General features: G+C 34.6%; 1 protein-coding gene across 1 annotated transcript in view; it reads right to left on the bottom strand.

Moving 5' to 3' along the window:
• The window catches only part of ZC3H6 (zinc finger CCCH-type containing 6), a 55,487-nt gene that overhangs the window by 7,655 nt on the left and 22,873 nt on the right, over positions 1-24,959 (bottom strand). The window contains exons 2-9 of the mRNA XM_008057100.2: positions 23,874-24,054; positions 18,150-18,272; positions 13,002-13,278; positions 10,212-10,345; positions 5,577-5,693; positions 4,832-4,943; positions 643-752; positions 57-310 (exon numbers count right to left, since the gene is read on the bottom strand). Of these exons, the coding sequence (XP_008055291.1) occupies positions 57-310; positions 643-752; positions 4,832-4,943; positions 5,577-5,693; positions 10,212-10,345; positions 13,002-13,278; positions 18,150-18,272; positions 23,874-24,054 (1,308 nt within the window). The remainder of the gene's footprint in view (positions 1-56; positions 311-642; positions 753-4,831; positions 4,944-5,576; positions 5,694-10,211; positions 10,346-13,001; positions 13,279-18,149; positions 18,273-23,873; positions 24,055-24,959) is intronic.

Genomic DNA, 24,959 nt, shown 5'->3' with positions numbered 1-24,959 from the left:
CCTAATACAAATTTTTAGGAAAAAAATTTGATGTCACTTTGAAAATTTTCACTTACTTCTTCCCAATTTTATGTGCTAAATCCACAGTAGGTTTTACAATTATTTCAAAAAGAGATGGAATTTTCTTAAAATCATCAGAGAGATCTGTTTGAAAATCATCTTCAGGATCAGAAAAGGGAAAATGCTCTGGAGGGGTTGGCAGAAGCCCAACCCCTGGAGGCGGTTTGGGAAGAGGAGTTATGCCACGCTTTCTAAGTTCTTCTAATTCTCTTTCATCTTCATTTATAAGTTCTTCTTCAGTATTCAACACCTAAAAATAAGCAAAGATTACTGTTTCCAAACAAGTTCTCTCTCACACATTTAAAACTACGAAGATGTCAGTAAACTTGTCTTATTACTAGAAAAATAACATTAAAGTTGGAATGAATCAGAGATGGCTAACTCCATTTTTGATAAATAGAATGAGGTTCAATGAGGTAAGAAATATGGTTCAAAGTAAACAGAATAAAGCATAAAGTAACAAATTTTCAATTTCACAACGGGGTTTTATAAAATATTATTTATAAAATATGATTCAAGTCAAATGAATTTGTGCAATAAATAATCAAGGCACAAAAATATCACTAAAAAAAAATTACTCACTTTGTCCAAAAGTTTCTTTGTTTCCTTAGTCAGATCATCATGGGAAAATTTGCAGTTGTCTCCTTGGTAACATTTTGCTCCACTATGATAGAACTTGCATGGAAATTCACGTAAATAAAAATATTAAGGAACAGACCAAGTAAAATCAGGTCTAATCTTTTTAAAACAAAAAATGAATAAGAAGATGATTAAGTTCTAGGGATCTGCTGTACAACACTGTACCTATAGTCAACAATGCTGTATTATATACTTAAAAACTGTGAGGATAGAACTATGTTCAGTGTTCTTAACACAATAAGAAAAACATAGTTACGCTGAGTCAGTAAGACTATATTATACTAAATTTACTATAATCACATAATTTTTTATTTTATTAAGATTAAATATTTTAATTATACAGAAACATCCAAACAGGTTTTTCCCTTATTTTTGAAACCCTCTTTTTTTAGAAACAGGGTCTTGTTCTGTCACCCAGACTGGAATGCAGTGGCGGGCTCATAGCTCACCTCACTATAACCTAAAACTCCTGGGTTTAAAGTGATCCTCCCGCCTCAGTCTCTTGAGAAGCTGGAAATACAGGTACGTGCCACCACGCCCAGGTAATTTTTAAATTTTTGGTAGAGACAAGGTTTCGCTATGTTGCCAAGCTTGTCTCAAACTGCTGGTCTCAAACTCCTGGCCTCAAGTGATCATCCCACCTTGACCTCCCAAAGTCCTGGGATTACCTGAGACACTGCACCTGGCCTAGAAAACCATTTTTTAAAGACAAAAACATTAACAATTTTAAAACTACAGTAATTATGGAATCTGTTGCTTTCCACAATAAAATATTATACAGACACATTTTGTAGCAAGAACATATTTATGAAGAAAACAAAGGGACTCAATATGTCATTTTAAAGGCAAATATCTCAACCATGAAAACTACAGACTAATCTTACTTAAGATTTTGGAGACAAACTTCTAAAGAAAATATTAAATCTAGAAATACAGTAAAAAATATACCATTTTTAAGTAGTGTGTGTTCAGAGAAGCTGGATGGTTTTAGAAAATTTATTACTGTCATATTAATAAAGTAAAAAACATATCGGCAGATGCAACTGATAAAATTCAAAATTTTATTTTAAAAAACTTTGGTAAAATAAGAATATATTTTCTTTTTCTTTCTTTTTTTTTTTTTTTTTGAGTTGGAGTCTCACTCTGTCGCCCAGACTGGAGTGCAGTGGCCACTTCCGGCCACCGCAGCCTCGACCTGCTGGGCTCCAGAGATCCTTCCACCTCAGCCTTCTGAGTAGCCGGAATTACAGGCATGCGCTACCATGCCCAGCTGATTTTTTTGATTTATTGTAGAGATGAGATCTTGCTACCCAGGTGGGTCTCCAACCCGCTGGCTCAGGCAATTCACTCACCTCAACCCCCAAAGGCGCGGGATTACAGGCTGAGCCACGGAGCCCGACTAGGAATATATTTTCTTATCTGGATTTTTAAACATTTATTTTAGAACTACAACCACAAGCCAAAATAAAATGATATTATTATTAAAACATGATATGTCTGCCACAATCACTATTATTTAACATTATTCTGGAAGCACAGCCAATATAATTAAAATTAAGTAAGAGATACAAATATTGTAAATGAAGTGAAATTATCATTATTTATGGATAACATGACTATGTGAAAAACAAAATCATAAGAACAGACTGAAAGCTTTTAGAAACTGAGTTCAATAAGGTGTTTGGTTTCTAAAAAAAAAAAATATGTAAAATCTGAAAAAAAATATTCATTTTTCTTGAACAAATTTATTACAACATTTTCATAAAGGAGGGAGTAGCTGTCCTACCAAATATCAAACATTCTCTTACAGAGGGAAATAATCAATGAGCACAACGGATAAGAATAGTATAGAAGCAGAATTGTGTACAAAGGAAAATTTAGGGTCTGATAAAGATGCCATTTTAATCAGTGAGGATGAGCAATGAGTTAACCATTTGGGAAAAAATAAGGTCCTTACTACACAACCTATATTAAAATAGAGTCCACATGAATTAATATCGTAAATGTTAAAATTAAAAAATACAATCTTCACAATCATTATAGATCTCATTTCTGGTATACGTATAAGCATATACATATATGCATTCATTCATACCTTAGCACAGAAAAGAGTCTGAAAGGTTGTGTGCCATATTGTAAGCACAGTTATCCCTGTATGATAATATTACTTAGGATTTTTTAAAAAACTAGTCTAAAGGCTATCAAATATACACCAAAGTAGAAGGAATAATAAAATGAACTCCCTCTCATGCTGACCATGTAGATTCAACAATATTCATCATTTAGAAGCTTTGCGAGATCTACATCACCCTATACTCTCTTCATGACTCTCACTCTAAATACTGAAGTGTTTATTTTTATTTTATTTTATTTTTTTGAGTTGGAGTCTCACTCTGTCGCCTAGACTGGAGTGCAGTGGCCGCTCCCAGCCACCGCAACCTCGACCTGATGGGCTCTGGCGATCCTTCCGCCTCAGCCTTCCAAGTAGCCGGAATTACAGGCGCGTGCTACCACGCCCAGCTAATTTTTTGATCTATTGTAGAGATGAGGTCTCGCTGCCCAGGCGGGTCTCGAACCCGCGGGCTCAGGCAATCCACTCACCTCAGCCTCCCAAAGGCGCGGGATTACAGGCTGAGCCACCGAGCCTGGCTAATACTGAAGTATTTAAAAGCATATTTCAGGCCAGGTTCGGTGGCTCAGCCAGCACTTTGGGAGTTCAAGGCTAGTGGATTGCCTGAGTTCACGGATCAAGACCAGCCCCGGCAACTTGGCAAGACCTCATCTCTACAATAAATCAAAAATTAGTCAGGCACAGTAGTGCATGCCTGCAGTTCCGCCTACTTGGAAGGCTGAGGCAGCAGAATCACCAGAGCCCAGCAAGTCGACACTGGGGTGGCTGAGCATGCCCCTGCACTCCATCCTGGGCGATGGAGTGAGACAACAACTCAAAAGCAAATATAAATAAATAAATAAATAAAAGCATATTTCAAATATATGTCATCTGTAAATATTTCCATACCTAGTTAGAACAGAATACATATTCTTACTAAATATGACATCATTATCAATGTGACAAAAGTAATGTGTTAATTTCAACTAGTACCCTGTCAATATACAAATTTTAGGACTATTTTTAAAAAGTTTTTTTTTTTTTACAATTCCTGTATTCAGATCAGGATCTAAACATGATCCATGAGTTTTATCTAGTTAATATTTCTCTCAAGTTTCTTTTAATGATCCTTCCCCTTTTATGTCTGTATCATTTATTTGTTAATATTGGTCACAGATTGTGTTTAAATACTTCCTACTGTATCACATTGGGAGGCATTTAATATCTGGTAGTTTCTTTTCAGTGATGTTAAAACTGATCGTTCTTTCAGGTATTGTCAGCCTCATCCATCAATTATAAAGTTCCTCATCAATTTTTTACCTAATGATTTTAGCAGCCATTAGTAATCTCTGCCCAGGTCTATTGATTAGAATTTGCAAAAGGTGGGATTGCCAGGTCAAAGGGTAAATGCATGTGTAATTTAGCCAGACACTGCCAAGCTCCCCTCCACAAGGATGTACCATTTTGACATTCTACCAACACATATAAATGTATCTATTTTCTCACAGCCTTGCTAACAAACTTTGCTGTCACATTTTTTTCATATTTTTGCAAATCTGATACCTGCAGATGTTATCTCAATGTAGCTTAAATTACATTCCTCTTACCACCCAGTGTTTATCATTGGGTGGTAAGACATGACAAGACTGATTTATAATTTTCAACAATGATAATTCATTACTTGCTTAAGTAAAATAATTAGGTAATAAAATAAATATTCTGCCAACTACTCCTTCAGGAAGCACAGTCTCTTGAAATATTTTAAGCTGATTACATTAAATATTATACAAAGTATCTTTGCTTCATAGAATTTTTCCCAAAGGAAAATTATTTCTCTAAAAAATAAAAGTCAGGTTTTTTTTAAAGACAGTCTGAATAAACTGGGTTTATGTAATGTGCTGTTTTAAATTTCAAACCAAACTAGGTTTTCTATACTGTATTTATGATTTTTTTTTTAAACCTCAATGTGCTTTAAAACCTCAATATTTTGTTTAACATACATTTTATTTAAATAAAGGATATTATGCATGTAAATGCAGTTCTCTCCTTTGGTACAATATCCTTGTAAATAAAATTTGCAGATCTCTTTTCTCTTCTCCAACTCTGCATCATGATCAAATTTGCACTGATCTCCCTGTTCACACACACACACAAAAAAAAAAAAAAGAGAAAGAGGGAGAAAGAAAAAAAGGTAAGAGAGAAAAAAAATAAATGATTGAACTGAACTTTCTCCATGGTGTTTCACAGTAGAATTATAGCATTATGCTTCAGTCTTTAAATAATGAACTAATAATAACTCAAACAACTTGTTGCCCAAGAGAGTGGATGTGGCTATATGCATTAAGGCAGCATGGTGAGAAAGGCGTCAGAGGCTTCGCCTTCATGCCACCAGAACTCACCATTTCTTGTAGTGCTACCACGGGAAATTATTTAACTTCTTGGTACCATGTATTAAATGGGAATAAAAATAATAAGTACTTTGTAGGGTCAATGTAGGATTAAATTATTTAATGTTAGTTTTACTCTAAACAGTATTAGCCATACAATATTATATGATTGTTAAATAAAATCTGTGATCACCAAATTATGTTACTGTCCCAGAATATAATTAAATTACCTCTAATATGCATTATTTTCATACAAGATACATATTTAAAGAACCGCTTTTATTACAATTACATGAGAAATAAAAAATTAACCAGTCCCCAAAAGACTTTAAACTTTAAAAAGTATTTAAACCAATTTTTTATTTAAAAAATAAATTTACCTTAATACATCTCCCTTCTAGGAAGTATTTACAGATTTGTTTTCCTTTGTGTTCCACTGTGTGCTGATTAATAAACTCCTGGGTCATAACCTTCCATTTTTTCCCTGGTTTACTATACTGCAAGAAAAAAATTTCAATTGAATGCAACACAAGAAATATTAGTAGATATTAAAATGTATATTTAAATGGCTCTGGAAAGATGTTCAAACTGACTATAAAAAGGATCAAGATTAGACATTCTGATACTATTCATTTATTGATATGCTTCTAGTAATCTGATTATGCCATCAGTGGTTGCAAAGAAGTCTCTTTCTAGTTTAATGAAGATGCATAACTGCATTTTAAAAATGACATTATAAAAAGCTTAAAAATTCACAATAATACTCAGTTTGGGCAAAGGTGCAATAAAATATGCATTCTCATGTACAGTTGATAGGTATGTTATAACACAATTTAAAATATCCATATTGTTTGAGACATAATTTGTACTTTTCAGGATTATCAGGGAGACAAAAATATTTATTCACAAAATCAATTACTACAAAATTATTGACATAGTAAAACAAATAAAACTAGAAACACTCCACATCTTAAACAAGGAGATTGGACAAATACATTATAATAAATTTAGGTAGTGGAATGTTATGTAGTCATTTAAAAAAACCAAAGACAACTTGGAGACATAAGATTGTTTACAGTACACTTCATGAAGCAAAAAACTGATCCCAATTCTACAATAATATAAAAAGGAAAAGAAAAAAATCTGAGTCGAGCTCGGTGGCTCAGCCTGTAATCCCGCGCTTTGGGAGGCTGAGGCAAGTGGATTGCCTGAGCTCACGGGTTCGAGACCCGCCTGGGCAACCTGGCGAGACCTCATTGCTACAATAAATCAAAAAATCAGCCGGGCATAGTAGCACATGCCTGTAATTCCGGCTACTCAGAAGACTGAGGTGGAAGGATCGCCGGAGCCCAGCAGGTCAAGGCTGCAGTGGCCGGGAGCGGCCACTGCACTCCAGTCTGGGTGATGGAATGAGACTCCAGCTCAAAAAAAAAAAAGAAAAGAAAAAAGAAAAATATCTGGAAGAATATACCCTCATATTTTACAGTATATGTCTCTAGATGGAGATTCTCTCTGGTGGGATTGGAGATTTTATATGTGTGTGGTTACTTTGTACTTTCTTTAGGAAAAAAAGGAAAACAAATGGGGAGTATGTATTATCTTTAGCTTTCAAATTTAAAAAAATTAAGAAAAATTCTATTAAAATAAGTAATCTCACAGCCCTACTTGTTTTCCTTAGTTCTCTTGAGTTTCCTATTCAACTTTTGCTGTAAGTACAAGACTGAGTAACAAGACAGTGCAATGCTTAGCCACGCTAAATGTAATGAGTTACATTCATTAACTCTTAAAAGCTAACATTGTTTTTCAAGCACCTGGCATGCTCTATACCTTGCACATCATGGAAGCTCAATGACTATTTACTCTTCTGATTTGATTTCAGTATTCCCTTTTCCCTTAATTTGCTAGTAAAGGGAACATAACACTCAATCTACTGAAAACAGGAAATTACCTTAGGGCAAACACTTGAGGCAATAGATATCTAAACTGAAATCTGATCCTCAGTGTTTACAAATAAAATTACATTTTAATATAAGAATTCTGAAATAGGTACAAGAATACCAACAAACAAATAATCCTAGAGGGTCTTTTAAAAACTATAAGTATACCCAACATGCCCCAGAAAACAAAATTACATTGTTTATTATATTCTCTAATTGAATTATTTAAAATGTCTTAAATCTACATAATTTTAATTCATATTTGTGTACTTATAGACTCATTTAGAATAAGTAGATATAAATGATCAGCTCACATATGCCTCTTGTACAAAAAATCACAACTGTAACAATATAAGCAGCCAAAGAGAGTGCATTATATAAACCAAATGGTTCAATTTGATGAATAGAACTGAAATTTTAAAGTAAAAAGATTTAAGTAATAATACACATACAAATCCTGAAAAATACAAGTTGTGCCTACGTTTCATTAACAATTCACTTTTTCTGTCTACATTGCTTTGTAATAATGTTTCACTGTTGTTGTAGAGGATTGTGGAGAGAGGTGTTTTTTTTTAAGTATAGTTTAGTTTAAATTAGTAGAAATTATGTCAGTATTCATAACAATAGGAAATTTGACTATAATGAAAGTACTCTAGGAAATCTAAAGCAACTTTAACAAATAAACTTTCAGAATAGGATTAAGTGCCTAGAAGATATGACCTTTCAAGTTTAAGCCTAAGGGAGGACCACAAATGTTTTCTACCCTAAGAGCCCTTGTAATTTAAGAGACAGATGAACAACAGAAGTAATCTAGTTCATTGCCCTCATTGGACAAATATGACAACTAATGATTAGAGAAGTGCATGACCTGCCAAAGGTTGCGTGGCGAGTTCACAGATTAAAAACCGAACTTAGGAATTGCACCTTCCAGCTCCATGTTCTTTGCATTATATAACACCATGCTGATAAAAAAAAATACAAGAAAAAAGAGGAGGAAAGAAAAACTAAGCTACCTGCTGTACTTGATCATTTAAAAAATTTTTTTACTTTATAAGATATTGATATATGGGATAAGATCATAACATATTAAAATATATATCAGGAAGTAGAAATGAAAAGATCTACCAGGAAAAGAATAGTTATTACAGAAAATATAATAGCTACTGTAAACACTAAAAAAAACTTAAGGGTATAATTTAAACCAAACAGAATGAAAAAGTCTTTAAAATAGAGCAGGAGTTTGCTTCTTCTATGACTACCCCTGAGTTAAAAACAAAACAAATTATGGTAGATCCAAAAGTTCCCCTGAATTTATCTGATCTTTGGGAAATCTGATAGTCTCTGAAAGGTCTAGGATGGAGATGGATCTATTTTGGCCACTCTGATGTGGTCTACGTGTTTACTCTACTCTGGATAAACCTTAAGACCACTCAACATGAGCTGCTTCCTTGGGCTCTGGCACACTCCTGGCTGTTACTAGAATCATAAGAAATGTCTGTCATGATAGCCAATAAACTGACATAATTAATAATGTGTTTTTATCTTGATTTTTCTATTACATGATTATCTTTTAGATCTATAGACATCTAAAATCTGTGCTTGAAAGGGATCTCAGAGTTAATGCTATACCCACATTTTACAGATTAAGCGAATTAAAGCCCAGAGACAGGTAGTAAGTCACCTGCTCTAAGTCACACTTTACTGGAAGCTAATTTATTTTTAGGTATAGGGGATAAGAACCGGGTATTAGAGCAGGCTTACTTACAGAGTATTCATATTAGTTTGGGTTAGGGAAAGCAGCACTTTCTAGAGGTCTACTGGTGTGTTTAAGAAGATGAACAGACAGGTTTTAGACACCCCAAAATTCTAAGCTAATCTCTATAATAATTCCAAAGCTGCTGTTCCATGGAACAGTGAGTGGCTTGGTGAATGCTAATAGGTATGTGGAAAAAAACAGAGTCCTTGGTCAAGTAAATTTTAAAAGTGATGGTTTGAACAAAGTACAATATGCTTCTTTATGCCTAACTTTTAATACATTAATGTTGATTGAGAATCTCCAAAAGTAGAGTGGCATGAACTGGGTTTCACAAATTTATTTGGGCCTGAACTTTTTTTTTAGGTCACACTGTTAGCAGCTCCTTAAGTAGTATACTAAGGAGTACATATTAAGAAATCTCTGCCCATTAACCTTAAACTGAGAGATTAGAAAACTAAACATTTTCAAATTACAATATGTAATTATTCCTCAGCGTACACAAAATTGCAGCTTTTAATAACCTAGTCTTGTCTCTGTAAAATTCAATCAATTCTTACTGGAAGTGATAGAATACAAGAAGTGGACAACTGTAATTCAGAGTCACTACAAGGATGAAATGTATATGTTCAGAGTTCAATTTAATTTGACATACATTTATTGAATATCTACTACATGCAACCTATATGAGTTCATCTTTCCAACCACTTAGTCTCTTTTCTTCTCTTTCAACACTTTCAACTCTAATAAGTTAATTTACCACTGCCTCCCTTCTTGGGCACTGCTACATTTAAGAGCATAAAATATTAAAGTATTTATCAGGAAGAGGAAATGAAAGCTTCTACCAGGAAAATAATATAATAGCTATTGTAAACACTAAAAAAATTAAGAGTATTATGGCTGACAGAATGAAGAAGTCTTTAAAATCCAGCAAAATGTACTTCTCATATACATTATATATACATCAATGTACATCACTGAGCTATTTTAGTGCCATTTGCATCAAGGAAAGATGACTCCTAAGAAAGAAAAGCACAACAGAAGACTAATAGAGGATATATTTTTTGCTTTTAAACATATAAATTTTATTTTGAGGTTCTTGCAAACATATAAATTTCATATTAAGGTCACCTAAATTTGCACCTCTATACTAATACCATGACTAATTAAAATAACAGTTGTTTTGGAGTTCGTACTCATTTGATCTGAGCTAGAAATTTTTCATTTATTAGGAAAGTAGCATTGAAATCGCAATGCTTTCTTTGCAACCAAATAGATTAAAGATGGAAAAGCTCCTCTCTTCCTTACATATAAATTCTCAGTACCTCTTGAAAGTCATCCGATACTGAAAAAACATTAGGCCCCTTGTTGGCTCTTCCCCCACGATCTTTTCGTTTGATTTTCTTCGGCAAACCACGTCCACGACCAACATTAAAACTTTTAACCCTCTGTTCAATACCTAAAAAAGTTAAAATGTACTTCAAATATTGTCAAAAAGAAAAGCATACCTGTCAATCTATTCGTTTATAAGAAACAGCATATTTTTAATAGTCTATAAGGTACAGTGTATTTTTTCCCTCTAGATTAAATGAAAAAAATTAATTAAATCATTACATCATACCTCCTGGGTACTTCTTGTCCTCTCCCCCCCTTTTTTTAGGGATGGAGTTCTCTCATTGTTGCCCAGGCTGGTCTGAACTCCTGACTTCAAAGGATACTTCTGCCTCAGTCCCCCAAAGTACTGTGATTACAGACGTGAGCTACTATGCCCAGTCCCTCTGTTTCTTAAGAGATGTTAACAACATAAGAAAGCAAAGAACAAGGATACACATGGCTAGCGAAGCCAAATCAAGTTTTATTCTTTTTCTTAGAATAATATAATTAACAAGCTTTTCTGTTTTTAAGAAAATTAAGTATTATATTCCTACTTAAGGAAGACATTATAGGTATCAGTGGTTAATTTGTAGCAAATTGAATTTCTACTGATAATTTTGAGTAGAGATATTATATCCAAGCAAAAAATTAAACTTGTTTTTTGCTCTTGGAAAACTTGGTTTTTAAAAGTATCTAAAAAGATACTCATATTACAAAACTTATATGTTAGAGTAGTAAGTTACAATACAAAGTAATTTCTCATTTTACTAAAGTCATACTAAACTACTAAGTTTTCTAATAACCTTAAAACCTACAAAATGTTCAAAATATATGAAAAAATATTTTACCTCATTAAAAGCAAATAAATTAAAATTTTAAAAATAACAAGAATAAAGCTCATTGTTGATAGAGACAGTATTTTCACACACTGGCAGGGAAATTATAAATCTTTTTTTTTTTCTGAGTCGGAGTCTCACTCTGTTGCCCAGGCTGATAGTGGCCCGCGCAAGGCTACCGCAGCCTTGACCTGCTGAGCTCAGGAGATCCTTCCGCCTCAGCCTTCCAAGTAGCTGGAACTACAGGCACCCCACCAAGCCCAGCTGATTTTTTTATTTACTGTAGAGATGAGGTCTTGCCAAGTTGTCCAGGCTGGTCTTGAATCCTTGGGCTTAAGCAATCCTCTCGCCTCCACAAAGTGCTGGGAAACAGGCATAAGCCACCGTGCCTGGCCTGGTGTATCATCTTTTTAAATATCAACTTGGTATATGTATCAAAAATCTTCAAATATGTGCCTAATGGCTTTCAACTTGGGAATTCTACTTTTCAGAATTTATTCTTTAGGAAAAATGTTTGCCAAGACATTTTCTGAGATATGTACAGATATGTTTATTGCAGAACTAATCACAAAATTAGGGGGAAAAATGGGTGCAACTTAAATCTCAAATCATTATCAACAAATAAACCTAATAATCTGTTAGGGCAAATTATGGTACATTTATTTAATTGAACAGAATGTAGTTATTAGAAGTTATTCATTAATATAAGAGTGACTGAAATACAATTCATAGTTAAGGGAAGGGAAAAAAACAAGTTACAACAGTACATATAGTTTTTGGTTTAAAATAATAGTCAGAAAAATTTTAGAAGAATACACACCAGAAAAATTAATGATTAACTCTGGGTGGTAGGGATTAACATTATCTTTGTTTTGTCTTTGGTCATTGCTGAATTACCTTTTCTATACACAGGAAAAGTTTTCTGCATTTGACCAAATATTGCTTTCATAACTCAGGAGAAAATGAATGTCAAAAATAAAATGCAATACTCAGCTCTTTAAAAGACAAACAAGGAAGAGCTTGAAAAGAAAAACCCTAGATACTACTACATTTAGACTCCAGGAACAAATTTGTTCAGTACAATAGCATAGGTGTAGAAAAATTATTTTTCCTTTATTTCAGCTAAGCCTATGTGCATATTTTTCCTTTTTATGAAATCAAAAAAAAGATAAAACTATAGAAATAACCAAGTTTACTCATAACTGACTTCTGTATGCAAAGATAATGAAAGGGCAATTATATGGGATGTGGCTGTTCATTGTTTCAGCCTCATCTTGCTCAATTTTTCTTAAAGAAGACATATACACTTGCCAATATTTAAGGCGATTTGAGCCCTCTGTGACCCATAGTTTCTTCACTTATTGTCAACAGTTAGCAACTTGCCCTGGTCTCTCTAGGGACCATGTACTTCAAAAATAGCAGATAGGTAGGTGATCACTCCAGAAATTTCTTTAGATTATATTCTTATTTCCAATCTTAAAGGATGCTCATAGTACTAAGTACATTTGGTTAGCAAAAATATTTGTCATGTTTTAATAACAAAAGAAAAGCTTCCTAGACTGCTGTTCTTATTGATCTAAAATATAAAGCAATAACAGTAACAGAGATAGCTGTATAACTGGCATCATATAGGAGGAAGGGGAAAAAACATTAAAAAGTTGTATTACATTTTCATATACTTTTGAGATTTAGCATATCTTTCTAACTGAAATATTAAGATATACAGATTGAAATATTTATAGATTTTTGTTCTCAAGGTCTACAAAATAAAGGAAAATTAATTTAAGTACCACAAGAATAAGCAAATCTTAAGAAGGGGGCAGAAAATTTCTAAGTTTTTACTCCACTGCTACCAATTTTAACAAAGTTCTCATATTCTAAAACAGACTGTAATTTCAGACTTACCTTGCTGAACTCCTTTTATTCTCTGTTTTTTCCCTGGTTCTTTAGAAAATGATGACCCTAAAGCAGTATTTGAAGTTTCTTTAGCTTGTCTGTATTGTTTCAGTTGATTGGCAAAATCTTCCTCTGTCTCCTGACTGTAGTTACCAAAGTTGTCATCGCTGTAGTTAGCGAAGTTGTCATCACTGTAGGTACTGTACTCATCATATTCTTTACTTTTAAACTTTTTGTTATGGTGACCTTTCTTTGATGTCATGTAGCTTCCTGATATATGACCATGCTAAGTGAAAATGGACAATCATTATAAGGATTTTTCAATTACATATGGCAACTGATAGTAACACAGGACATCTTTTATTTTTCTCCCAGAAAGTTGGGAGAAAGAAGAATAGATTGTTATTAATTGAACTCTTGATTAGTACTTATTTATGACACTATTTAACACTAAGTTCAAAAGCCTAAATGCTACTCTGATATTATTAAACATTATAATCTTTATGCTTTAGCTTTTGTTTTACATGCTCTATGTCTCAGTATCTATACATATAGGAATACATAAATACATCAAAATCCATATCATCATATATACATTCCTCCTCCAAAAAAGTGAAAAGGCCTTTTGAAATAAGGAAAAGGCCCAAGTTCGGTGGCTCAACCTGTAATCCCAGCACTTTGGGAGGCCAAAGCAAGTGAACTGTCTGAGCCTGCAGGTTCAAGACCAGTCCAGGCAACCTGGCAAGACCTTGTCTTTACAGTAAATCAAAAATTAGTCGGGCATGGTAGTATGCGCCTACAGTTCCGGCTACTTGGAAGGCTGAGGTGGAAGGATTGCCAGAGCCCAGCAGGTTGATGCTGGGGTGGCTGTGAGCATGCCACTGCACTCTAGCCTGGGCGACAGAGTGAGACTCCAACTCAAAAAAAAAAAAAAAAAGAAAGAAAAGGAAAAGATAGTAAAATAGACTGGGGAGGGAGAGTGTGAAAACACTCCATCCCAGGGCTCCTTCTGTGCTGAAAGACTTCTAATGAGGACTGCTGAAAATTCCAATTTCAACATTTGGATCAGAGTACCACCCATGTGGTGTAAGCTTTCCAGGAAGCATTAAATGGATAAGAGTTACAGAGCAGCTCCACTTTTCTAGAAGAATACCTCCTTATGTTTCACATGTTCATCACTGGAGTGAACAAAATACTCTCACCAACAAAAGTCTAGCAAGCACTCTTTCAAGCCCTCCTGAGACAAGATAAATGAAGAAGACCATAAATTCTACCAAAAGATAAAGCTTTTCTGATAACTTTGCTGACTGATTATTAGACTATACAAACTGCTAGAAAGTCTACAGGAACAGATTTAGTTTCTGTAAAACCAAAACAGATCCCACAGCAATCACTGGAAACATGAAATAAGTGAATAGGAGGCTCTAAATAAAGGATGAGGAAAAGAGAAGCTATACTAAGCCCTCTAATTTAACTGCTAGATGTTGATAGCATATTTTATTTTTGTCCCATAATTGTAGAAGCAAGAACCAGCTTAAGGCTCAACAACACTTTGGACTATTCCTTTAGTCTATGGGAACAAAAGGTAGAGTTGAGAGTCTGGAAAAGGTGGAAGCTTAGTAATGTCCACCTCCCATTTATGAGAGGGAATCTCAAAATGTAAATCACAGGCTGCAGCCCAGTCTTCAGTTATCTGTGTGGTCCAAAAGTCTTAAATTCTGAAACTGGAATAAGTTTTGTAAGGGTCACCAAAAATCTGGCAGAAGCAAGTGCAAATCTTCTTGATGAAAAGAGAATCCTAGGCCCAAAAGTATTTCTACAAAATGCATTGTATTTTGAAAATACAATGCTCAGCATATAATAGAAACAAAACAAAACAAAACAAAACAAAAACAGGCATATGAGGAAACAAGACCACATGAAAAAAAACGAGCAAAAAAACAGGCAATAGAAATAAAGATTCCAGATATCTCTATTTATCAATTTTAAAATACCCGTGTTTGCTATTTTCAAGTAAAAGACAATATGAGAATTTCAGCAGGTAACTGAAAATTATAAAAATGACTTAGAAGATTTGAAAATAATCTGGCCAGGTTCAGCCTGTAATCCCAGAAATTTGGGAGGCTAAGGCTAGTGGATTGCCTGAGTCCACCGTTCAAGACCAGTCCCGGCAACTTGGCGAGACCTCATCTCTACAATAAATCAAAAATTAGCCAAGTGCAGTAAAGCACACCTGCAGTTCCAGCTTCCTGGAAGGCTGAGGCAGAAGGATCGCCAGAGCCCAGCAGGTTGACGCTGAGGTGACCATGAGCATGCCGCTGCACTCCAACCTGGGCAAGCCATTGCACTCCAGCCTAGGCGATGGAATGAGACTCCAACTCAAAAAAAAAAAAAAGATTTGAAAAGAATCAAGTAACTTTCTAGATATGAAAAACACTAATTCTGAAATTAAGAACTTAATAGATTTAAAGGCAAATTAGGATTAAGCATATGTGGTAAATATTAACAATTGGGAAATCTAGGTGAAAGATATACAGGAGTTCTTTGTACATTCTTGCAACCTTTCTATAAGTCCGAAATCATGACAAAATAATTAGTTATAAAAAATTATGGTATAATGAAAAAAAAAAAATTATGGTAAAAAAACACATTGTCCAATAAATAAAAACAGAATTTATTGATAGCAAACCTGCACTAAAAGAAATGCTAACAAAAGCTAAATGATGGAGTACATCAGTCTGAAAAAAATGGTATCACATTGCAACTCAGATCTACACAAAGAAATGAAAGGCACTGGGAATGAAATGTGTATAAATACAAAAGAAAATAAATTTTCTTAATTTCTTTAACAGATTTTTTGAAGCAATAATAATAATATATCTACAGAGATATATAATAGTCAACATAATAATACATATTTATTAACAACAAATAACTGCATAATGTTTAAAAATATAAGACACTTAAAACAAATGTACTATTGTTGATACATACAAACTGTCCCTCGCACTGGCCTCATAGAAGGCTATGTATCCCATTACAATAATGCTGCCACTATTTTAAATATTTTGAATCTCCTCTTTTGGAGTTACTTTCAGTGACAACTTATGAATCCAGAACTTATAAATCTCACTACTTAATATTTTCAAATCCCTTGTTATATGAAATAATAATGCCCATTCTGAGCATCTTTCCGTTCATTTTAGGAGTCTCCAAATGACTTTTGACTATTTCTAAAGAATAAATCCAACCACAAATGATGAAATACAGGTACCACATCAATACTGCTGAATTAAAAACTTAGTCATTAGAGGTAAAAGCAATTCTAATTAATAGTATAAAAATGTTCTGAGAAATGGCAACACCACTGACACTAAAACCACTAGATACACTGAATATATATACATTCCAACATTTACCTAACTAAATAAACTTAACATACATACATTTTAATATTTACCTAACTACATAAAATTTTTAACTAGAGTACAGTTCTTTTTAAATTTAAAAAAAAGACATTGTAATAACACTACATTTATTTAACGGTCACTTAGCAACCTCAACTATATAGGTGTCAACAGAGAGTCCGACTATAGAATTAACTAACAACAACTGTAATTTGGTTTCTAAACTCACAAAAATTTAGGAAAACCAAATTGGGAGAAAGCACTCTTGTAGATAAGAACAGTGACAGACTGGCAAAAAACAGAACTCAGAAACTCTGGGACCTTGCAGATAGGTACATACTAACCTAAATACTCCCCGGTACTTCTGAGAGCATCATTACCTTCCTGGTACAAAATACTGTATATTTGGAGATAGGACCTTTAAAGAGGGGATTAACTTGAAATTGGGGGGGGGGCTCTAATCCAATTTGACTGGTATCCTTATAATAAGAGGAAATTTGGACACACAGAGAGAGACCAGGGGTTCGTGTCCACCAAGGGATGACCATGTAAGGACAAAGCAGTGAGAAGGAGGCTATCTACAAACCAAGGAGAGAGACCTAGCGCAGATCCTTTCCGTACAGCCCTCATAGGAAACCAACCCTGCTGGAACCCTGGTCTTTGACTTCTAGCCTCCAGAGTGTGAGAAAGTGAATTTCTATTGTTTAAGCCACCTAGTCTTGGAATTTTGTTATGTTAGCACTAGCAAACAAATGCAACATGTATTCTTTATTTTTGAAGATTTGAAATTTGTAGCATAAGTATGGTGAAACATTTTTTCAAAATACCAGAGTAAAGAATAAAATAGAAAGTTTCATTTTTCTCTTCAAAAGGCACTACAAGGGGAGGCTCAAACTTTACCTGTACGATGTCCACTTGTATATCAAATCCTAAATTGTACCCCTAATCTTTAAAATAAAATAAATATTAAATAAAAGGCATTACTCAAAACCACATTGAGATGCCACTGCTCACCTATTTTCCATTTCCAAGAACAAAACAAACAAACAAAGCAGAAAATGAGCATTGGCAAGGATGTGAAGAAATTGGAAGGATGTGGAGAAATTGGAACCCTCATGCATTACTAGTGTGTGAATACAGCCCCCGTGGAAAACAGTTTGGTGGTTCCTCAGAAAGTTGAACATTGAATCACTATATAATCTAGCAATTCCACCCCAACAAATGGAAAGAAGAGTTTCAAATAGATCATTGTACACTCATGTTCATAAGCAGCATCATTTACAATAGCCAAAAGGTAGAAGCTTCCCAGGTGTCATCAATAGATTAAGGGATAAACAAAATGTGATACATACATACAATGAAATATTAATCAGCCTTATAAAGGAATGAAACTGACTCATGTTACACGTTGGAAGAACTTTGAAAATATCATGCAAAATGAAATAGGCCAGATACAAAAAGATAAATATTGCATGATTCCATGTATATGAGTTACCAGAATAGGCAAATTCATAGAGACAGAAAGCAGAATACTGGTTACCAGGGGCTGGAGTCAGGGGAAAAAAGAGGTGTTATTGCATAATGGGTACAAAGTATCTGTTTGGGATGATCAAAAATTTCTGGAAATGGATATGTGGTGATGTTTGCACAACACTGTGAATATACTTATTACCAGTGAATTGTACACCTAAAAGGGGTTAAAATGATACATTTCATGCTATATGTGTTATCACAATAAAAAAAGCAATACCTGAGGAAATGGAATGTCATAATCCCTGTAGAAACCAGTTCTTTTTTTATGGGAACTTTCTGTATGTTCAACATCTGAATCAAGACTGTAGTCTGAGCTATCATCGCTAGATGGAGAATTATGCTGAAGGGAGGGAAAAGACAAATATGTTACATTTGTAAAAGGAAGAAAATGAAACTAGTAACTAGATAAGCTTATTTCAGCCAGAGGTGCCAGTCAGTAGATTATATTATTCCAGTAGACTATGAATGAAGTATTACTGAAAAATTCTTATTCGAACAGCTATCACTACAACTTCCCTGAAGGTTTCTAGGGAAGTATACCTTACCCTGCTCAGGGACTATACGACATTTTCCTTATCATCCTTTGATCCAAACAGAAATACTGTACACCTGTGTTCTAAAATGATCATATGGACTTACAGTCTATAATACTGAGTGATGTATTACAGAACCAAAGAACTGAGTACCACATATTCTCACTCATAAATGGAACATGAACAATTATTGTAATACTATAAGAAAGATTGGCAGTAGTGGGAAACTGCAGGGGTGGGGGGAGGGATGTGGGATTGGCAGTAGTGGGAATCTGCCAGGGGAGAGGGGGGCATACCTCATCAGCAAGGGAACCTGTATAATGAACATTTGTATATCTAACCCTGAATTGTACCCCACATATTTAAAATAAAAAAATTAAAAGTAGAAAAAAAAAAAAATCCACCTGTTTTACTCTCCCAAAACTTAGCTATTAATAGCCTCCTGTTGACTGGAAGCCTTACCTATAATGCATATTTTGTATGTTATATGTATTGTAAACTATATTATTTTAATAAAGTAAGCTAGAAAAAAATAAAATGATCATATGTTTAAGGTAATCCTAAAAAGGTAAAATTGGTCATAGAACATAAGTAGAGCATGTAGTGATTTATTTTTACCTACAATGGCTTTGGGATCCTTATTCTATTACATGAGTATCCTGAAACTAAAAGATACCAAAACATTCTAAATTTCAAATGCAAAATAAATCCAGCACACAAAACTGAACAAAAGTAAAATGAAAACCACAAAGTAATAATGCCAAATATCAAGATTATGCTTTTTCAAGTATAAGTACAACTTCAAAAAAAACCCAAATGTGACCAAATCTCCTCCATCTGGTCAACATCATTACCTTCCCAGAATGAGCACTCTCTTTAAAGAACTCTGACATTTCTTAGCAATGAAGATACTGGTTCATTATTTTATCATTCCTGCATTCCCAGCATCTAGATGTAGAACAAACTCAGTAAAAATTTGCTAATCTAATTGAACTCTGGTACTCTTATAAGTATCTACTCCACTCTTAAATCTTCTTTTATGGAAGTTTTGTCTCTAAATGCTCTGGAATTTGGTTTTATGGTGTTATTGGTTTCTGTTGATTTGATAGGTGATATGAAGAAAATTTTTTATAATTATGCTGCCAAATGCTTTAACTTTATGTACTAAATCATTGTTGATTAGGGTTTAAAATAAATACTGTACATTACAGAAACCCAAACTTCACCATCATGCAATATACTTCTGTAACAAACCTGCACATGCACCCCTTGAACCTAAACAAAATACTTTTTTAAAAGTCAAGTTTGCTCAGTCATTAAGCTGACTGAGCTAAAGTTACTCCAGATCTAAGAAAAACTTTTCACTTGAAAAACACTAAAGGGATAGGATTTACTTTAAGGAAGACACTGCTTCAGGAAGAACAATTTGCAGAGAAAGTTCTGCTTAAGGGGAAGGGTCTTCAGGCTATTCCAAAAAAATGAGGCTAGAACATATAGACTGTGGCTCATATACAGTAATAAGAAGTCGAGAATTTTTTACCTGAAATTAGCTATTGAACTGTATTTAAAATAGTCAGAAACAGGATGGGGTGGTAGCTTATGCTTGTAATCCCAGCACTTTGGAAGGCTGAGGTGGGAGGATTGCTTGAGTCCAGGAGTTAAAGATTAGCCTAGGCAACACAGTGAGATTTCACCTCTACAAAAATCCAAAACATTAGCTGGTCATGGTAGGCACATGCCTGTAGTCCCAGCTACTCAGGTGGCTGAGACAGAATGATCACCTGAGCCAGAAGTTGAGGCTGCAGTGAGCCGTGATGGTGCCAACGCACTTCAGCCTGGGCGATAGAGTGAGACCCTGACTCAAAAAAATAAAAATAAAATAATAAAACGGGCAGAAACAGTAAGGAGTAAGTAAAAGTTATCATAACATTGGCCAGGCACAGTGGTTCACACCTATAACCTTAATACTTTAGGAGGCCAAGGTTAGAGGATTGCTTGGGCAATATATGCCAAAGTGGAAGGACCAGCTTGGGCAACAAAGTGAGACTCCACCTCCACAAAAAACAAAAAAATGTAGACTCGTGTGATGGTGTGCTCCTATAGTCCTAGCTACTTGAGAGGCTGAGGCAAAAAGATCACTTGAGCTCAGAAAGTCAAGCTTACAGTAAACTATGATCATGCCACCGTACTCCAGTCCGTGTGACACAGTGATACCCTGTCTCTAAAAACAATAAATAATTAAAAAATAAAAATAAAACGTGGTCAAAAATTAAATGAAATTTAAATGAGTAGAGACAAGGTCTCACTATGTTGCCCATGCTGGGGTCGAGCTCCTGGGGTCAAGCAATCCTCTCAACTTAGCCTCCCAAAGTGCTAGGATTACAGGCCACAGTTCCCAGCCGAGATGGTTTTTCACTATTAATATTTCCACTCTGCTGAATTAACTGCAGTTTTCTTTATGGCCTATAAACGGTCAGTTTTTATAAATACTCCAAGTGTACTAAACAGGAAGATGTATTTTCATGAATCTGAACTTAGTATGTATTTATAGAATCTCTGCAATATCCTTACCACCTCTTCATCTACTTTACTGATCTCTTTGCATAAGAGAGTATATTAGTTTATCTCTTATTATTAGTATGTTCTATTTCTTCTTGCAATTCCTAGAGTTCCTGCATTATAAAAGTTGCTGTTTTAGGGGGATGCAAAATACTAATACTTATATCTTCATAGTGAATTATAATCCTTAGTGTTAGAAAATACCTTCTTTCTGTCTTTCAGAACCTTTTTGAGTTAAAATTGAATTTTACAGATATGAACACTGTGACTTCTGCCTTCCCTTTTTTTGTATTTTTCTGGTATAGCTTGACCATTTAAAAAATGTATTTCTCTTATACACAGACAAATCCAACTTAGAGCTGGATTTTGCATTGAGGGGCAGTGTATCTTTTGGTCCTTAGAAAGGCTTATATTTTTGTTTCAATGATTGCTGTCATACTGCCTTTATCCAAAAACCTTAGTCCCTATTTTTCCATGCTATTTATTTACTTACAAGAACAATACTGAAATTAGGCAGTAACCTCTTCTTCCTTCTCTTTTTAATACTCAGGATAACAATCTGAAGTAATATCCTTTTACACTCAGTTAATAACAATAAGGCAAGCCAGGCTCAGTGGCTCAGCCTGTAATCCCGCGCTTTGGGAGGCTGAGGTGAGTGGATTGCCTGAGTCTGCGGGCTCGAGACCCGTCTGGGCAACTTGGTGAGACCTCATCTCTACAATAAATCAAAAATGAGCCGGGTGTGGTAGCTCGCGCCTGTAGTTCCAGCTACTTAGAAGGCGGAGGCGGAAGGATTGCCGGAGCCCAGTAGGTCGAGGCTGCATTGGCCGGGAGCAGCCACTGCACTCCAGTCTGGGCAACAAAGTGAGACTCCAACTCAAAACAAACAAACAAACAAAAAACAATAAGGCAAATCAGCAAGTTTATTCTGCTTACCATATACTCTCTTGCTTTTCTCTTGCTTTTACAGTTGTAATGTTCCAATATATAATATAGTGCCCCCCTTATGTCCATCATTTACTCTTAGTTTTATAAGTAAATATGTTTATACATGCAGATGGATCTCTCTCTCTCTCTTTCCCCGCTCCCCAACCCCCAATAATTTTGGTTATTTATTATTTATTTATTTATTATTATTGGTAGATTCCACAGAAAGACTCATGGTCACAATATTTCTTGAGTTCTTGCATATATAGTTTGTCTAAAGAGTTTAGGTTTGAAGGTTAGTATTTAACTGGATATAAAATCCTTGGCTCACATTTTACTTCCTTGAGTATCTTATTTAAATTTGTCACTCCATTATCTTTGGGCATAAAATTGTTGATGCCAAAAATTTTTATATAAATCTGATTTTTTCTTAGTAAGGTATGAGGTCTTTTTGCCTGGATGACCAAAAATTTTTGATTCCAAAGTCTAGTTACGCTGTTTTATTATAGCTTGCATTGTTTTCTTGATTTTTAAATCAATTTAAAATATTAGGTTAAAATTTTCATATGCTTTATGGGCAGTCAGTCTTTCCTTTCTAGTAGATTATTATTTTCTCCATTATTCTCTTTTTTCTTATTAATAACATCTATGGAATGAGATCATAGTCCCATCTTGCTGTTCATGTGAAAAAATGGATGGAACGGGCCAAGAAAGCTTTCCTAGTTTCATAGCTCTAGGATCAGATCTTCTGTAGTTAGTATGAATTATTCAAAAATATGCCTATTTTCTGAAACATGCCTCTTCTTCCTCTTTCCTCCTTTTATTATCTGACCACTTCTTTCCTTGGTCCTAGAGTACCTGTCTCTCAATTTGGATTCTATTCCCAGCAGTTACCGTCTCAGTGTGGGACTCGTGTCATACAAAAAGGATTTGGTTGATTAGCTTTAGGAATTCATCAGGCCCAGACCTTTCCAGTACCATCCAATTTGCTATGGTCATCTTCCACTCATGTGTGAACTGGAGCTAGTAAAGTCTGTTTTTGTTGCTCTTCTCAGGTCCATGAGGTTTCTATGTTGACTCTAGATTCCTCCATTTGAGATAAATACTTGTTAGCAATTGGTTTTCTGGAAGTCTCTTTACTTTCCCTCTGCTTCATTTGCACAGCAGCTGATACTAGGCAGGTCCTGTTGCAATAATTTGACCCCAACCATTTGTATTTTTGAGATTTATTAGGGATAACTTGTTTCTTTATTTTTTTTAATAGATGTATCAATGAGTTTTGGGTTTTTTTGTCCTAATTACTCTGTTTTTATGGAGAAAATTCAGGGAGTTTAAAAAGCTACTCATCCATTGTTGTCAACTTTTCCCTGATTTCTCTGAGCATAGGTTCCCCCTTTTTCCCCACCGTAAATCCATTTCATTCTCCAGCCAGCACCCTGTTATTTTCTTGATAGCACTTATTTTTCATTTGTTTGTTGCCTCTCTCCTTCCCATTTCAATGTAATCTCTATAAGAACCAACTCACTACTATAATCCCCAGCATATAGAAGTGTCCAAGGTAAGCACCTGATAATACACATGAAAGAATAAACAAATGAATGAATATATATGAACAATGCTAACATTGCTAATCTATATCTGTAGAGAAAGAAATTTTCTTTCCTTACCTTTCCAATATTCTTAACACAATCCTCCATCAATTAAAAGATTGTTTTAATCTGTATTAAGATTTAACTTGATTACATTTTAAATCTTTAAGATAATTCATATGATCTTTATGTTTAGAAAATTCGTTAATCACATAAATGAAAATATCTACTTCTAATCCATACATTTTAGAAGAAAACAGTTACTTTCCAATTTTCAGTATTTTATGTTTCATAAAAATTTGCCAGAAGTATAAAAAGCAGATTCTAACTAACCTTATGTTTCTCACGTTTTCTTCTTTTGGATTTTTTTTTCTCCCTTTCTTTCTTGTGTTTTTTTCTTGATTTTCTGTAGGCTTTTTCATTTTTCTGCTTTTCATCCTCTTTTGCTTCCTGTTCTTGTGTTTCTTCAAACCCTGCATCATCTATTTCACCATCTTCTAATTCACCATCTTCTCTGTAAAAGATAATGAAAATCTGAATTTTCAGTATCAATTTGTTTTCAAAGTTTACTAGAGAAAGAAGGGAGAAAAGAAAAAGACTTGCAAGAGTTAGCATAGGTGAAAGAAACTGACTCAAATATCAATTCTAAAACAAACCTTATAGAAACATTTTTCAAAAGGAAAAAGTATATGCCAAGAATTTATGTTATGTTCTTTTTTTTGAGCCTGAGTTTCACTCTGTCTCCCAGGTTGCAGATTGCTGCCAACTGCAACCTCGATCCCCTGAGCTCAGGATGATCTTTCTGCCTCAACTTTCCGAGTAGCTGGGACTACAGGCATGCACCACCACATCTGGCTAATTTTTTTACTTTTTGTTGAGACAATATCTTGCTATACCGCACAGGCTGGTATCAGCCTCCTGGGCTCCAGCAATCCTTCTGCCTCAGCCTTTCAAAGTGCTGGAATTACAGGTGTGAGCTACTGCACCAGGCACGGTCATTTAAATAAGGGATTAAAAACTTTTTCTATAAAGGCCCACACAGTAAATATTTTACAATTGCAGGACATACATGGTTTCTGTTGAGTTCCTTTTTTTTTTTTTTTTAACAAGGCTTTAAAACTATAAGAATCACTGTTAGCGCCAAAGTTTGCAAACATCTGATTTAGATTAAGAGCACTGATTCTCACAAAATGGATGAATGGATGAATACAATACTATCCCAAAGTATTGTAACAGTTACCATCTACCACACTGCCTTCAAAAAAAGAAAGTTAGCCAGGCTCGGTGGCTCAGCCTGTAATCCCACACCTTTGGGAGGCTGAGATGAGTGGATCGCCTGAGTCCGCGGGTTCGAGACCCGCCTGGGCAGGCGAGACCTCATCTCTACAATAAAATAAAAAAATCAGCCAGGCGTGGTCG

Source organism: Carlito syrichta, unplaced genomic scaffold, assembly GCF_000164805.1.
Source record: "Carlito syrichta isolate Samal-C Ts95f unplaced genomic scaffold, Tarsius_syrichta-2.0.1 Scaffold302727, whole genome shotgun sequence".
In the NCBI taxonomy this organism is placed as follows: Eukaryota; Metazoa; Chordata; class Mammalia; order Primates; family Tarsiidae; genus Carlito; species Carlito syrichta.
Note: the sequence above shows the minus strand (reverse complement) of the source record. Positions and strands in the feature narration are given on the sequence as shown.